Genomic DNA, 17329 nt, shown 5'->3' with positions numbered 1-17329 from the left:
CTGAATAGCAATAATAAACGAAAAATACATCATCAGACTAAAGGGGTTAATTATACGAAAACCTATATATGTTACCTGAAAACTACAACAGCAGATACAGTAATATTATGATGTCATTTGGACCACACGTAAAAACCACAGTATTACCATGTATTTTCCAGAATTCCAGTCCTTCCTCACAGCTACACACATCATTTATATCTTCTGTTATTCCTTTACTTTGACAGATACACACCAACTTTGTGCAATCTTTTTTTCCCCATCACACTTTTGAAGTTCCAGTGCAGTAGCTACACTTGACTGTTATTCACTACTGTGCATATTAGTAACCTTTGATCATGTTAGTGTTCATAAGCTATCAACTGGGATAATACAGAATCACAGTACAGGCTTTTTAATTCACAGCAATCATACTCTTCAGTGGCTCTACTGGATATATACTGTGTCTTTGCTTTATTCAAGCAATACCACAGGAGATGTATATTGGAATATTCAACATTTTCTTGGTATCCAACAATGGAGATTCACGATTTCCATACCATTAATGTCCCTACACTTGTGCTCAAATTACTAACAGATATATTTCTGACATTCTATAAATCATACTCATATCCTGATCATTTTCTGAAGTTAGCATCACTCCCTTTACTGTGATATAATAACTATGATGCATGTAAATAACTGCACAACACATAAAGCTTCATAATCATATATCCGGAATTCTCTACCATCTGCTACCGATTGATGAAGGATATTTATGAAACTCCTCAACCAGTGATAAATCTGATCCTATTAAAGACATTTACCAAAGCCATCATTGTGAGAATATATTGTACCAGTGTGCATTCTCCATCTGAAAAATAATGCCATAGATTAAAATTTCTTTGGCCTATGGTAGTTGTTCTTGAAAGTGGTCATTTTCAGTCTACCCCAGCGATCTATCTACCTTCCTCAAGCTCGTTGATCGGGAGGAGATCTTTGGGCGACCTCTTCCGGTTCGCCTTCTGCTAAATCTTGATGATGGGGAAACACGGGTGGGTGGTGAAATCAAACTGGGGGCGGGTGGGGTCATCTGCCTTGTGCCCACCTTCCAAAAGCTTCATCACCACGAAGTTCGTTTTCACGACTTTCAGGAGCTGCTGCATCTGAAATACATTAAATGTTTAGTAATCTAAAATATTACATCATTCCAAATCCACTAGTGGCACAAATCCTATACCTTGCCATTACACAGAACAGATGCTCCTCATGAAATAGCTAATAAAGAACTGGATGATGATGGTGATGGAAAGCAATGCCATTTAACTAATCAACATAACAAAGGAGCTTACGAAATTTAAAGTACTGTAATTAAAAATGTATTAGTTCCAAATGCTTGAAACTGTGCACCTAGAAAGTCACTGCTATAAAGATAATTAATAAAATAACAGTTCACTAGCCTAAATAAAGTGAATGTAAGAACACTGAAGATGAAAATATAGTACCAATTTGGAACAGAAGTGGCAAAAATTCTTTATTTGCTCTTTGGTGGTAAGGAGGGCCCAAGGTGTGGATGGACTCAAAGCCAGGGTACTGCAGTCTAAATCACTTAGCTACATCATACATAAATCACCCTACATATCTACAAGGTTTTATAGTAAGGATAAATATTCAGCTACCAACTCCTGGACTAAAACAGTGCCTTAGCATACAGCTTCCTCTAAAAGAATCTGTTATTGTACTGTAGTGTATGAACAACTAAATTCAAAATGGAATCTAGGTAAGAGTATAGGGACAGTGTTTGAAAAAGGGATACAGACTGAGAACATATATATATATATATATATATATATATATATATATTCAGCCATCCATCCATCCATCATCCAATCCCACATCGCCTCACGAGGAGCGTAGGAGCCCGGGGCTAGGCAGTTGGTCCCGACATTTAAGATGAGAGTGACCAGACTCACTCATCCCTGAGTGGCATTACATGACCAATCAACCTCAACCACCCCTTGGATATAAACCTTCACCAGCTCAATCTGACTGGAGCGCAATAATTACCCACTAAACCACCAGGTGCCAAAATTTGGTTAAATGGTTACCACCCAGCATAGTACATGGTTTCCTGGTGCACAGGAAACCATTAGGCCTGTCACTCAGTGTAGAGACCCACAGGCTGAAGGAAGCGGAATGAATGAAGGAAAGAAAGACAGAAGAGAGAGTGTAAAGTCACCCGTTAATATATATATATATATATATATATATATATGTAATTAAGGGATAAGAGAATATAGAATGTGGAATACTGTACTACGATACAGTAAATAAAGATGGAAACATGGAAATGTGCAGAACAAAAAGTTGCAACACAGAAGGAAGGTGGCCACCAGATATAAAGTGCTGTTAAATCCTTCAGCCCAAAGACATCTCTTGAATGGAGAACAGAATCATCTGGCATTAGCCAGAATAAAATATAAGATATTAAAAAGCTGAAGGGATTAATGATGACTGTTTCTAACCCCACCATCTATTACTTACCTCTGTGGTTGGTGTATGTATTGTTTCTAGAAGAGTGCGAGCTTTAAAGAAGTGGTTTCTTGCATCATGGTAGAGTGTGGCAGGAGAGACTGGCTGTTTTGGAGCATGGTAAAAATAAATATTAATAATTAGTTGAATTTCTCCATCGTTACTGCATATACTGTATGCCATTTTTCAGAGGAATGGAGTAATGTAGTAATACACAGCTAACAAAACACTGCCAACAAATCCATGCATTTTTTTTTTTTTTTTTTTTTTTTTTTTTTTTTTAATGGATGGTCAAAGTAAAGTTCTCTGATCCATCAACTCCTTTAGTATGGTGACAGTTTTCATTATATTCTTGCTATCCCAAGTTAATTTTACTAAGTTCTAAGAACACTTTTCAAACTGGAGAGGTTGGATACTGCCCTCGTTTCCCTCTTCACTACAACAGGTCACCCAAAGCAGAATAAAATCATCGAGGAGTAGGAAGAATAAACTGACAAAACATTTCACAAAACACCTCACCAGACTGAAAGAATTACTGTAAGGGATATGAATAACTCCCCATGAGACTTCACTTGAAGTATTCAAATTCATTCCCTAGTATGATGAACAGTAAAGATGAAGCTAGAACAAAATTTAATCTCTGATCTGCTTAGTACATGATATACCTCAGTGTACCTGAAAAACAGCTTACACACTTCACTACAAAGACAATTTATATTCCTTGTTCACAGCTCCAGAGGATATAGTCAGCATAGAGAGATGCTTTAGAGTGATGCAATTTTTCAAAATTTTATTAAGGATCTAACAGCAAAGAGTAAGGGAAAAAAAAAAAAAAAAAAAAAAAACAGCTACCTACAACAGGGGTTGTCTGGTATAAGAATGGAAATAGGTAACAGTCAATCCTTTAACCATTTGAATCCTAGTGATATCTGTTTATATTTATTCTTGCTGCTACCAGACAATTTTACACAACTTTACACAACCTGTTATTGATGGGGGACATCATGACTACTTGTAACCTCTCATTAAAAAAATCTTTCCTGAGCTGAATAAAATTATCAGGAGATACCAAGAACAAAATTAAAAGGTATAACTGGCCTTAGGGGGTTAATTTGGTAACTAAATCAGGGAACACACCTGTGGGAAGTTTGAAAGGTCAGTCATGGAGAGGAACTGGTCGTAGTGAACTGGTGGTGGCGTCATAACCACACTGAAGGGCAGGAACCGGTGCTCATACCTCACCTGCTCACTGTCAAACTCCTGGATTGGCAGCTTCACCTTCCCAGCCTCCCGCAGACCCAGCATTGCCTGACAGAAAGACGGGAGGACTCAGAGATCAAGACTAGGAGCATCACAACATAATTAGCTACCATGAATAACATCACTATAATCATTAGGTTCTTTAACTACCTGCCATCATACATAATCCAACTATCCATACAATCACCATACAATCCTGTGTTGCTTTATCAGAAGTACAGGTGCCTGTGAGTAACCTACTCAGACAGACAAAAAAAAACAAAGATTGTAACTGTCCTGCTGTACCTTATAGTATCCTCCACATAGATGCTGAAGAGCCTGGTTGTATGTAATTTCTTTACCATATGGACGATGCTTTTTTCTGTTTCTGTTTCGGTTTTTAGAGGATCGTCCACTCTTCCTTACATTGGTGTCGTATCCATCTTGTTCCAGCAGCATAGCATCAGCCCTCGAGAGTGCACTCACAAGCCACACATACACAAACTCATACAGGTACCTGAAATGCAAGGAAGTGACATATTACCGTACATATACAGCTGAAGATCCTTATATTATAATGATAATAGCCAATGTCAATTTACCCACTTCAAGGCACAGGAGTCTGAGGTTGAACTGCCATAATCCAGTACATGTCAGAGGAGATAACCAGTCTACTTCCCTGACTGGCATTACATGATCAAAAAACCTATTGTCAATTCTTAAAGACTGAACCTAGGGAAGATGTCACTCCAAATGGTGATTTTAACTATAGAAAAACTCATGTGGTAAAGTTAATGTACATTTATGGTCCAGTTCCTCCATTATTCATATTCTTTACAGTAAGCTGTCCACTTTAAGCAAACCTTAAACTGCCACCTCTCCATCATAACTGCTTAGCTATAAATAGAGATTAACAATTGAATATGGTGCTAGTCAAGAAGTGCTAGGGAAGTACTACTGTATATTATCTTATTCTGCCACTGACCTACTGAAAACAAACTGCAAACAATATGGAAATCTCTATCATGTTAAGATGGACAAAGTACAGCTACAAGCAATGAAATTTCGAATAAACTCTTCCATGATCACAGCTGAGTTTCTGGGTATTGAACAGGAAGACCTAAAATGAACGTCGAAAAACAAGTCATCAACATCATTATCATCCGGACCTCCCTTCCCATCCTAGGGCAGGGTGAGGAGTAGTAATGTCCAGACAGCCCAAATTTGCCCAATCCAATGGGCCAGGCTTCCATTCACTCATCATTCAAGCCCCTGGAATCCTGGCTCTATCAGATACGCCAAAAACATTCACCACGTTCTCTAGCTTCATATAAACATAACAAATAAATGCTATAAAAAAGACAACTTACAATGGGGACTTGCTGCAAACAATACTGTACTGCTTACCAGTATACATAGTGGTATTCATGTACAGCATAGAGTTCCAGCGTGAAGCCAGTCAGGAGGTACTTGATCATGAGTCTGAGGGTGTGGTAGAGGACCCAAGTGCCAAGGTACGCCAAATGTGGCCGCGGCTGGTCACTCTTCAGCAGGACATTGTGTAAGTATGCATCAACTTTATCAGCCTGCAATTATAAAAATAAATAAAGTAAAATGGACTGTCTTTAGGTACCAAAAAAAAAATAAATAAATAAAATAAAATAAAAAATAATAAATAAATAGCATAATGATGGGATTAAGTCAACTAAAAATAAGAACATAAAACTACACTCTCTTACCTCATCTTGTAACATCGCAAACTCCTCGAGAAGGTGAGCAACTTTATCTCGCTGTCGTGCCCGGTTGTGTCCACATGTTTGCACCAGCTGCTCAAACGGTCGCACACACCGGTTGAAGAAGGAATCCACATATTCCTTTGCCTGGGAATGGTGATCAGATTTTCATAACTAGGACATAAAAAAAAAAAAAAAGTAACAATCAATCTCGCATTACTTCATGCAAGGAATATGGCAACCACAGTCCACAGCATATAAGGGTAAATGACTGGAATATGCTCCTGCTGACTTTCCATAACGGCACAACCACTACCCACCTCCTGGGGGTTCAAACTAATATGCTCAAAGCCTGACTGGCATCTTAGGCCACTAGAATACTGTACCAATAAAGTACAAAATTTAAAAAAGTTATCAGCCCTAATAAAAGTAACAAAGGCCACATCCACATAGAGCAATTTAATCCACTAAACCACCGGGTATACAACCTGTTGGCTAAATTATACCATCCAGTGTAGTAAATAATTTCCCTGTTATCAATCATTTCCTGTGGCACCCTCGGGGATGCATAGGGCCTCGATGAACTCACACCACCACATCCTATCTTGTGCTAACTCCTCAAGATCTCCCCAACACTCATCTCCTGCTTCCCGTCTCATTGTCCTCACCCACGTCTCTTTTGGCCTTCCTCTACCTCTCCTACCAAGTGCCACCCACCCTGGTGTACCTCGTACTATTCCCTGTCTCCTGTACACATGTCCTAGCCACTTCCATCGTGAGAATCTAACATATTCATCGATCGGCTGCACTCCCGTTATTTCTCTAATTCTACTATTTGGTATCCTTTCCCACCACTTAACTCCTAATATTCTTCTAAGTGCTTTATTTTCAAACACCAAGAATTTATTTTCCATAGTCACTGTGCTGTACCAAGACTCGTGTCCATAAATTAAGATACTCCTAACCATTACCTTATAAAGTTTGATTTTTATATGCACAGAGAAATTGTTATTGTTCCAAATATTTTTAAGCATTCCCATTGCCTGATTAGCCTTCTTTAACCTTTCCTCGAATTCAAAGTTCAAAGAACCATCCTTGGCTAACAGGAATATATTTTATTTTCCACAATCTACTTTTTCTCCAACAGGCACACTTTCTCCAAGTTACCTGTTGATTATTCATGACTGGCGCTTTGGGTAAAAGAGCCGGGGGACATATGAAGCCTCGTGCTGCCTCCCTCAGTGCCTCAGCCATGCACTGTCCTCCCCACAGCTTGTCACCACCCAGATACAGGACTTGCGCCAGAGACCGAGACAGTACACAAGGACGGGTCTCGGAGAATTGCTCAATAAATTCCTACGGGCAAAACGCACAAATTGTTATGAGATGTATTGCAAAACAATATGTAAATAAATAAATAAAATAATAAACTAAAGGGTACATAGATATTCTACACTTTCAAGTTAATACAGTTCCTCCTCAATTAAAGTAGTTTCATTATTAACCCCTACAGATCAGGAACATCTTTCTTCAGATGAATTTTATGTACCACAAGTAAGATATCTCCCAGCTGTTGGGGTCCGTTACCTCTTCACCCCAGGAATGTCTTTTTTCTCTACTTTGATGATTTTATTGTTAACTGATGGAGTTAGCACTCATTAACCCCTTCACTACCAGAAACCTCCTATAAGTTTAATAATGTTGTGTAGCTGGGTTATTATTAATGTAATAAAATGTCAATGAAGAGGCTAAACAGGAATAAGTACGCCTAACTCTAACACAAATAAACCTAAAAACCAGAGAATATTACTTTTTTCCTGCCTACTAACCAGGGCCGAGTGGAAAGTGGTGCAGTGTGTGATCTTGGTTATGTGTCTGAGGCGGGTAACCATCTCCTCCAGGTAGTGCATAGCCTCCTTGCGGGTGCGAAGACGGGTATAGCGGGGGAAGGTCGGGGGCAAGAGACGCTGGTTCACCAGTGGCTCAAACCCCATAATCACAGGGTAGTCAACTAGGAAACAACAGAGAGAAATATACTTAAGTAGTAACCTATGGACATTTATACAGGAAAGTGGATAGGTTGCAATCCACCATGCTTATGTTGGGAGGAGCCTTGGGTCACAAGAACAACATTTAGGTGCTTCATATAACCCATATGCTAGCATTTCAAAAGTTAATTATCTCCTACACGAGTGTGTACTTGTTTACCTTTGTTTCCTTCTTCATCCTTTGGTTGTTTGGGTCTTAAGCCCCGACCAATAGTGTTCTGCATGATGCACACCAGTTCTGTACATGAGGCCAGACATCGCTCAGCCTCAGGAATGGACACTGCTTCTCTCCTCATGATGGCAGCCAATGCAGCGTAAAAGAGTCGCATAAAACGGATTCGGGAGAAAAGCGCAACTGCATCCTCATGCTGTGAAAAAAAATACCAGTTCATGAATCATCAGTTGTCAAAGAAAAAGGACAGATATAGCTAAGGGAAATCAGAACTTCTGGACTGCATCCATGAACATACCATATGTGTGAAAGAAACAAGGGCACGGATCCCCATACACAGCAATAATGATGGTTAAGCTAATCTTAAATTATGCCCTTCAAACGTAGGAGCTTGAGGCCAGGGTAACAGTCCAGAACAGTTCAAGGTAAGAGAATAATATACACCCCTGGTTGCACTACAAGATTACAATGTATATAAAAATATTGAAGCAGTGACGATCTCAATATGATGGAATAATAACCTCCAGTATCTTGACTTAACAGATGAGATTTGAATGATATCTGTTTCTATACTGGAGTGTGTAAGTGGAATGAACCTTGTAGTTCTGCAAATTGAGCAAGTTTGCACAGTGCACCTACCTGGGGCTATCTGCCGTCAGATTTCTAAGACTGAGCCACTGAATATCACATTACAGTAAAAGGTACAACATTAACCAAAATGTCAATAATAAACATGAGTACCAGAAGACTGTTGTCTTTGTTTACTTACTAGCATATTCCTCAATGCAACTCCTCTACTGGAGATGGTTATGACTGCCAAATTCCATAGGCCTATGGCACGGCTAACTGGTTTTGGACAATGTCCATACCACAGAAAACCGTGCCATACAAATAACTAAACCTATGGGAAAATTGGAATTTGGTTCTGGACATTCACCCAAAGTTCCCCATTTCACTCCACTTTTCCCCATTTTTCCCTACTTTACACACGCACACAATCAAGCAATCAGTCAATGCACGTGTTACACATAACAATTAGGCACAGAGAAAGGGGGGGAGATCAGCCTTGGGTCTACTTGGGCAATACCATTCACTGCAGATCGAGCAAAAAAAAGCTTGACCAAGTAGACACAGATCAACTGACCGACCAAAACATTAAAGATAGCAGAGGCTGCCTGGTCAAACACTGACTGAAGAAGTTTATTTGATAAAGTCTGTATGCTCAAGTGTCAACAAAACTCACATTTAACACATTAATAATCATTCTTATATACGTGACGGTGATGATGGGAGGCATTATACTTCGTCTTAGCCCTGAGAGAGGTGCTTCATCACTAAACCGTACATAGCGGTTTTAGGAACAAACCTATAAACCGATCACAGTACCCAAAAAATCTTTAATGTTTCATTACTTAACAAAATGAATTATGTGAAGTTTAACCTCCTCATAAGAGAGAAAAAAGTTCACAGTTGGAGCACGTGTAGTATGGAGCTGAAGTGGTCGCCATCTTCTTTGTTTACAAACAGGGGAGCGTGCAGCCAGTGAAATTTGCCCGCGCATTTCAAACTTTGCCTTGCCCATGCCATAGGTATTTTATGCATGTGGTTCGCTTTTGGGTGGTCTGGCACCTTGTCGTGTCATAGAAAACCGTGCCATAGAAGCATGCGTCATAGGCAACTTGACTGTATAAGGGCTAGTGCTCATATAATCTTTCACATAAAATACACCCATACCCTGATATCCAGCACATCGATAACTGGCGCTTCGCTAGACTGAACACGTGAAACAGTGGAAAATTCCCACAATCTGAACAATTTGAATATCCGTCACCTTGTTAGTTGGACACCCCACCTTTCCCTAGGTTTGAAATGAGGCTCTCCCGGTCCTCCCATCTTCTCTCCATCCCCTCTCTTCTCCTCTTCCCTGTCCCTTTTCCATCCATCACTACACTCAGCACTGCCAGGCATGTCTCCTTCCCTGTCCCCCTGCCCTCCCCCACCCCTGGTTCTCTCCCTCTCCATCCCTCCACCCTCCCTCACCCCTGCTTGTCTCCTGTGTGTGTGTGTGTGTGAGTGTGTGTGTGTGTGAGTGTGTGTGTGTGTGTGAGAGTAGTGAGTGAGTGAGACTAAAGGGGGAGGGTAGCAGGGCTGTTTGGCTTTCCTGTCTCTTTCCCTGTCCCCCTCTTCCCCACCCCGGCATGTCTCCCTCAATCGGCAGAGAGGTGGCCTGCGGTCCTAACGGACCCAGGTTCAAATCCCCACTGGGGCAGGGAACAGTTTAAGGATTTGAATTTCATTAAATCAGGCTTTATTGATCTGCCAGAAGACACGCCAACATGCCATAAAAATACCCCCGCTAATAACAATACACCAGTCCTGTATGAGACAGCCCTAGCATGTATTCAATATGGACGGTGGGTGTTAGCGTCGAAGTGGTGACATGTAGAGGTGTATGGTATGTAGGAGGACTACTGGGCCTTGGGAGCAGGCTGTGAAGCCCATGCCCAGAGTCGAGCACATTAAAAAAAAAAAAAAAAAAAAAAAAAAAAAAAAAGACCTTGGTGCACTGCCAGCTGCCTGCCTGGTAGTTTAGTTGCCCTGAAGCATCTCAACAACACATGTCCCACGACCCTACCCTCCTGCATGTGATGTTCAATGTGCCATCTTTTAGCAATAGCATTGTTTATGAGTATAATAACATTACCTACAGTGTTTCTGTGTCCGTCTCTATTAACTGAGTACCCTAAGGTAAATGAAAGTTTGGGTTTGGGTCTAGAACTCATCTCTGGCTTTTCTTCAGTACAATATCATATGTGAAAATTGCTTCAACATCCGGCATACTCGCTGACCGAACACTCCCGCAGGTACACAACACTGCCAGATATAGGGGTATGTGTATACAGCATAAAAAGATGAAAACACGTCTAAATACAACCTTGGAGGAGACATTCAGCACATCTCCATTTCAAGAAACAGGTTCTTCACAGGGAATGACTGACCTGTTTTTGCATCTTTGGGTCCCACGGTTCCCCCTGTCTGTTCCTGGTGGCCTTCACAGCACGCTGCAGCTCTTCCTCCACCTCCCTCATCATGCCGCCAGCTCGCACCTCTGACACTTCTGAACAAACTCCATACCCATACAGTGCTGGCTGGAAGTCCTCCTCTTCAAACACTCCAGCACTAAAAGTAAAAAGCACAGAAAATTCATCCTTAAAGTTATTTCTTACAGAATTATACTGCGAATGAATTAACATTTACTTTCACTTTACTAAGAATTAAATACAAAGCTTTTTGAAGACAGATATTCTATGTTATGTTTTTTTGAGCTCCACAACCCAGTCTGAAGCAGGCTTAGTCTCAAAGTTATTCATTAAAAAAGTATGGTACTCTGCCTGCATGCATCCTTGATTTGTGTATGGACGGCCTGTACTGCAGCTGACCATCTCTTTCCTGTTTTGGAGGTATGTTTGTTCATCTAAATGCAGTGGAACTGCCAGCTCCACAACCACTTTCAAGTTGCTTTACAGCAGCACTGTTAAATGAACTCACGGTATATATTACATGACACTGTACCTGTGAACTACGTTATTTATGATGGCGATGAGTTTCAGTGTTTGGATGGAAAATGCTCTGAGTGCTCTGTCCTCGATGCTGAGAGGTTTGTGGAGGTACAGGCAGGTAAGGATTGTCTGGGCAGCTGAGTGTCCCTCCAGCCAGGTCACTAGGCAGGCCAACATTGAATCCATAATGCCTACAAGCTCCTCCATTGTTAGGTTATTCAGCTTTAGTGCTCCAGCCTGTTGGACAAAATAAGTAAATCATCATCATTGCCATCTGTATCTGTACGTCACTAACCAAAGTACAGTAATTTGTCATCGGTCTGATTTTTTACTTATGGTACTACGCAATGCCACACACACAAACGCTGAAACTAGGATATTTTGCTCAGGTCCACAAGCTGCACTCTAGTAGACATAAGCTTTGTTACACATCTTCTTTAGCATTTTATTTTGCATATCATACACTGAGTCTCTTGAATATCATTTATACCACTGTATTATTAACATAAACTGCATCAGGTACATACACTAGGAAGAGAAGATGCAATGTGGGGAATGTAGCTATTACTAAATAATAAGGGTAGAGTTACAAAATCACCAAAGCCCCTTAAATAAAATCCGTGTCACTGAACAGAGGGATCTTGCAATTTCTTTCTTGATCACACATACAATATCTTCACATGTGGCAAGACAGTACTTACCTTGACAGCCTGATCAAAGTTGAGAACCTTCTTGCCTCTGTTGCACATCATACCTGCATCCATTTTTGGATCCATCATCTCAATTGCTGACATGGCTTCAAAAAGCCCAAATATATCATCATGCAGAAGCTCGCCTAACTGCAGATCTGCCAAACAAGACAACTCTTAGTATACCACAGTTTAGTTATTAGTTACCAATATTTCCTTACTTATCTAAAGATATATTTATCTATCTATTGCCAGATGCCTTAATCCTATAAGGGAAAGCCACAAACAAATTGCCTCCATGTCGCCCTATCCCTTGCCATTTCACTGCCTTGCTCCCAGCTCAAACCCCCTCTCTCTCATATAACTCTCCACTCCATCCCTCCATGTCATCCTTAGCCTCCCCCTCCCTCCACCCCCTTACACCTCATTCACATACACTCTCCTCATCAGTTTCTCACTCTCCATCCTCTCCACATGGCCAAACCACCTCAATGTGTTTCTTCTAATGCATCCTATCACATCTACATCCATTACCTAAAGATAATGATGATAATCATCAGCTCCATCAACAACACACAAAGTCCAGCTAACAAGAAGCAGGGAATTTTGTGGATACTATTTCAGTTTCAGCCCATATGCAGGCACTTTTTTGTGTGGGGGGGAAGGGCCTGATTAGGTTAGGTGAGGTTAGTTTTACTGTACCGGGTATATACAATAGCAGACAACGCTAGGAACTAATGAGTACCCCTCTCTCCTTATTTACTAAGCATAAATGAAGCTTTTATGACAGAAAAGACAAAGAGAATATCCATCCATCCATCCATCCATCATCCAATCCTACGTTGCCCCATGAGGAGTGTAGAAGCCCCGGGCTAGGCAGTTGGTCCTGACATTTAAGATGAGGGTGACCAGCCTCACTCATCCCTGAGTGGCATTACATGAGCAATAAACCCCAATCACCCCTTGGATATAAACCTTCATTGGTTCAATCCGACTGGAGCACAATAATTACCCACTAAACCACCAGGCGCCAAACTTTGGTTATGTGGTTACCACCCAGCATAGTAAATGGTTTCTTGGTGTACAGGAAACCATTTGGCTTGTCACTCAGTGTAGAGTCACCCACAGGCAGAAGGGAGAGGAAAGAATGAAGGAATGAAAGACAGAAGAGGGAGTGTAAAATCACAAGGAAACAAGGATGGAGGAGAGGACAGGGCAGACACCCGAGAGCAGCACTACATTGAGTGAGTGGATGGTGGGTGTCCCCACCTACCTACCAAATAGATTATCCCCCTCGAATTTGTTTATCCATCCATCCATCATCCAATCGTATGTTGCCCCACAAGAAGCGTTGGAGCCCGGGGCTAGGCAAGTTGGTGCTGACATTTAAGATGAGAGTGGCCTGCCTCACTCATCCCTCAGTGGCATTACATGAGCAATAAACCCCAACCGCCCCTTCGATATAAACCTTCACGGCTCAATCCAACTGGAGCCCCGCAGTTACCCACTAAACCACAAGGCACCACAATTTGGTTATATGGTTACCACCCAGTCCAGTAAATAGTTTCCTGGTGTACAGGAAACCATTCAGCTTGCCACTCAGTGTAGTCACCCACAGGCACAAGGAACAGGAAAGAATGAAGGAAAGAAAGACAAAAGAGGGAGTGTAAAGTCATCCATGGGCACAAGGAACAAGAAAGAATGAAGGAAAGAAAGACAAAAGAGGGAGTGTAAAGTAATCCATGGGCAGAAGGATGAGGAAAGAATGAAGTAAAGAAAGACAGAAGAGGAAGTAAGGAAAGAAGGAAGGAGAGAATAGGGCAGACACCCAAGAGTAGCACTACATCGAGTGAGTGGATGGTGTACATTTAAAAAAAAAAAAAAAAAAAAAAAAAAAACTGATTATGAGCTGAAGCTGAAATTTAATTAGTTTGTAATAAATGACCACTGATTATTTCTAAAAATCAATATTATACAAATCTATTCAAAATAAAAATACAGGTTTTACAAAGCACTATATCAACACAACTGATGCAAGCATTACACAATGTATATTTAACAGAAAATAACTATCACCTTTGGTAGCATGGAAGAATTCTGAGGTAATGTTCACCCAGTTATAGGTGACTTCAGGTCTGGGAGGCATTGTGCTGGAGAGAGAGAGAAAAAAAAAAAAAAAAAAAAAAAAACTCAGATTAGCAAATTCGAATAGCAGGTATATGAGAGAGGGGGGTGTGAGTTGGGAGCAGGGCAGTGAAATGGCGGGGGACAGGGCGACTTGGAGGCAATTTGTTTGTGGCCACCCCAAACGGGATTGAGGCGTCTGGCAATAGATAGATAGATAGATAGATAGAGGTCTCCTAACTCATAATTTGGAAAGAACTAAAATATAAGCTCAGACACCCCCATATTTGATGCAAGATATACTGTAGCTATATTTCAAAACTTCTATCTATCTATCTATCTATAGCCCGACGCCCTAATCCCACAAAGGGTGGCCGCAACCAAAACGCCTCCAAGTCGCTCTGTCACCCACCATTTGACTACCCTCCCCCCAATTCACCCCCCCTTTCCCTCATATACCTCTCAACTCCCTCCCTCCACCTCATCCTCGGTCTACCCCTCCCTCTCCCTCCCTCCACCTCACCTACATACACCCTCTTAGTCAATCTTTCATTCTCTCCACATGTCCAAACCACCTCAGTGTATTTCTCCTAATCTTCTCAACCACATCCACATCCACCCCACAATGTTCCTTCACTTCTTCATTCGTCAACCTGTCCCTCCATGTCACTCCACATGCTCCACTCAAGTAACTCATTTCCACTGCTCTCACTCTTGACTTGTTCCCCTCTTGCAAGGACCATGCCTCGCTTCCATACATCAGGGTAGGGATCACAATACTATCATGCAGTGACTTCTTAACTTCCATACTCACCTCCCTATTTCTCATCACCGCTTTCAGTGAGCCAACAACCTTCCTTCCCTGCTGTACCCTTTCATGCACTTCATCCCCCAAAGTTCCATCCTTTCTCATCACACTACTTAAATCATACAAATATTGGTTTCTTGCTTACCTAATGCTGATAACAGTGACCCAGTACACTGTAAAGACTTCACCCTACTTTACTGCAAACCATACTGAAATAACCAAATCGTATCTAACCAATACATAAAAACAATGATGAGAATAGCAGAAGTTAATTTAGATCAGATTAGCACTCAAGAGATGGGAAAAAATACCGGTATGAATATTACTGATGATGTAATAAGAACATCAGCCTAATCATTAACATCAATGCAGATAAAAAATGAATTTTATCACAAAAGATAAAGTGGCATACCTGAATTAAATTTTGTATTCTTGACTTTCATAAAACCAATGAGTAAATGGTCAAACTACAGTATCGGTCTCAAAGAAAACTCGAACTTATTCTACCTATCAGCCTATGTACCTCATGTTGCTGTACTCACCAGGATGTTGTTGCTCTCGGAAATGAATGCTTTATGAGATTACTGATTTTTTCCTTCAGTACAGCAAGAGTCTGGGCCATGCTGCCGTGCAGCCATGTTTACCATCAGCAGCCCCTCTTACATTGTTGTCAGTTTTTTATATACATTTTAAACCATTTTATATGCATTTGATAACGTTTTATACCAACTTGACAGAGTTGGAATCACGTGACATATGAAAGCCAATCACAGCTATCCCTTCCTCTTCATCAACCAATAACATTTAATTTCCTTCTGCCAATGAGCGAAGTTTCCCACACTCTACCAGATTCAAAAGCCAATCTTGCCACGTCTCTCCCATGTACTGGGTGTACGGTGAAGCCTTGGGAGATCTTCAAGGCTTTCTACCAAGAACCTGAGGCTTCCGTCGATTTTCTGCATCAGCACGGTGTTTTTTCAAGTTGGGTGGAGTGTCCTCACTGTCACGTACGACTTCAGTTGCAACAAGAAAAGCATCTCTGGGTGAGTCGCCAGTGGAGTCCGACCCACCATCTCCGGAGTAAGCTAAGTTAGACCTTGTTGGGGGGGGGGTTTTTTGGTTAAGTTAGGTTGGTTATTAGGTTAGGTTAGATTAGGTTACATTAGGTTTGGTTAGGTTGGTTAGGTTAAGTTAGGTTATGTCTGTTAGGCTAGGCTAGGTTAGGTTAGGTTAGGATTATTTTACTTCAAACCCTGCCCTCTTTCCAGAGCTTCAATATTGAAATGACATCCAATGTGGGTGTTTCCAATGACTGTTGGTGTGATTGTTGATGATGTTGACTTAAGTTTCTGTCAAAAATCAGTAGTTTCTGTGATAACAGAAAATGGGTCACATCTCAGAAACTACTGATTTCCGATAGAAATGAAGGTCAAAACTGAACGAATCACACCAAAAACCACTGGAACCACCCAGGTTGGATGAAAAAATCGTTGTGGGACCGATACTAAAAACTGACCGAGTAAATTTCTAATGAACACATAAAATATGTATGTAAATTAGGCTACAACCATTATCAATACACAGTCTTGCTATTCATCAATTATATTTGTGAATATTCCCAGTTCATTGGTTCAGTTCCAATCACCGTACAGTGAAAAGGGAGAACAAACTAATATGGTCCATTTACGACGCAAAACCTAAAAGTAACATTACTTCTGTGACAGAAGTAAATATATTAACAAATGTTCAGCAGTCACAGCAGCGTGCGTTTCCAGAACACTCAAGAAGATGAATTGGTAAGGTGACTACATTTAAAGAGAACGGTAGTTGTAAGATCTATGATTCAAGTATAGCAAAGGTAAGTAAATTTACCTTATGGTTGGGGCGAAATCATTCCTTTCCAAGGATGTCTCGGCGCTGCTCGCTGCCATCTTCAATGTTTACATCGGCCTCTACTCCATAACCCACTGTGTCCGATTTCATTTTCATTCCTCAAGTTGTGACACACTCCTCTTATTTTCATTAAATATAAACCTGCATCACTCTCACCTAATAAAAACAGCATCCTGAGACTAAAAAGAAAGTTGCCTACCAGAATTATAAAATTGTAACTAAACTAGAGGATTCGGATAGGTCTGTGACTCGTGAGGTCACTGTTCGTCTCTGAAAGTGGGCTGTCCTCGGAGATGACGCAAATTCACGTGTAATAACGCTTAGATTCTACCAGAAAAGCTGGCTGAGCAAAGAAGATACTTCCATATACTATTATTCAGATATTATAAACATGACCCACTATTTTTTCGATGGCATTTCAGTGCCTGGCTTCGAGGTGAGAGAGATCTAGGGGTTTTCACTCTACCCAAATTCGCAGGAGGCAGCTGAGTCCGTAAAAGTACAGATCAAGGGGGAGCAACTCAGTATCTTGGAACAATATATATTAAAATG

The 17329-nt window shown here is 40.9% G+C and overlaps 1 protein-coding gene across 1 annotated transcript; it reads right to left on the bottom strand.

Annotated features, from left to right (window-relative positions):
- Positions 1 to 1007: 1007 nt before the first annotated feature.
- Naa35 (N-alpha-acetyltransferase 35) lies at positions 1008 to 16818 on the bottom strand. Its single transcript, XM_080282868.1, has 14 exons — positions 16757 to 16818; positions 14029 to 14102; positions 11965 to 12110; positions 11277 to 11500; positions 10703 to 10883; positions 7692 to 7899; positions 7313 to 7494; positions 6651 to 6839; positions 5490 to 5630; positions 5158 to 5336; positions 4057 to 4267; positions 3649 to 3819; positions 2524 to 2616; positions 1008 to 1145 (listed from the first exon to the last, which is right to left on the bottom strand). The coding sequence occupies exons 1-14, from the start codon at positions 16813 to 16815 to the stop codon at positions 1008 to 1010; spliced, it is 2196 nt and encodes a 731-aa protein (XP_080138994.1). The 5' UTR covers positions 16816 to 16818.
- Positions 16819 to 17329: the final 511 nt, after the last annotated feature.

The sequence above is a fragment of the Coenobita brevimanus genome, chromosome 95 (genome assembly GCF_032717465.1).
Source record: "Coenobita brevimanus isolate Jiangsu-jjx chromosome 95, ASM3271746v2, whole genome shotgun sequence".
NCBI classification, from domain to species: domain Eukaryota; kingdom Metazoa; phylum Arthropoda; class Malacostraca; order Decapoda; family Coenobitidae; genus Coenobita; species Coenobita brevimanus.
Note: the sequence above shows the minus strand (reverse complement) of the source record. Positions and strands in the feature narration are given on the sequence as shown.

Excerpts from the sequence above, each read along its gene's own strand:
- Naa35 (XM_080282868.1), bottom strand. The coding sequence starts at position 16,815 with ATGGCAGCGAGCAGCGCCGAGACATCCTTGGAAAGGAATGATTTCGCC. Across the intron at positions 7,900-10,702 it reads ACCCAAAGATGCAAAAACAG|CATGAGGATGCAGTTGCGCT; the intron begins GTCAGTCATTCC and ends TTTTTTTCACAG. Across the intron at positions 5,631-6,650 it reads CAGTCATGAATAATCAACAG|GCAAAGGAATATGTGGATTC; the intron begins GTAACTTGGAGA and ends CACCATTCCCAG.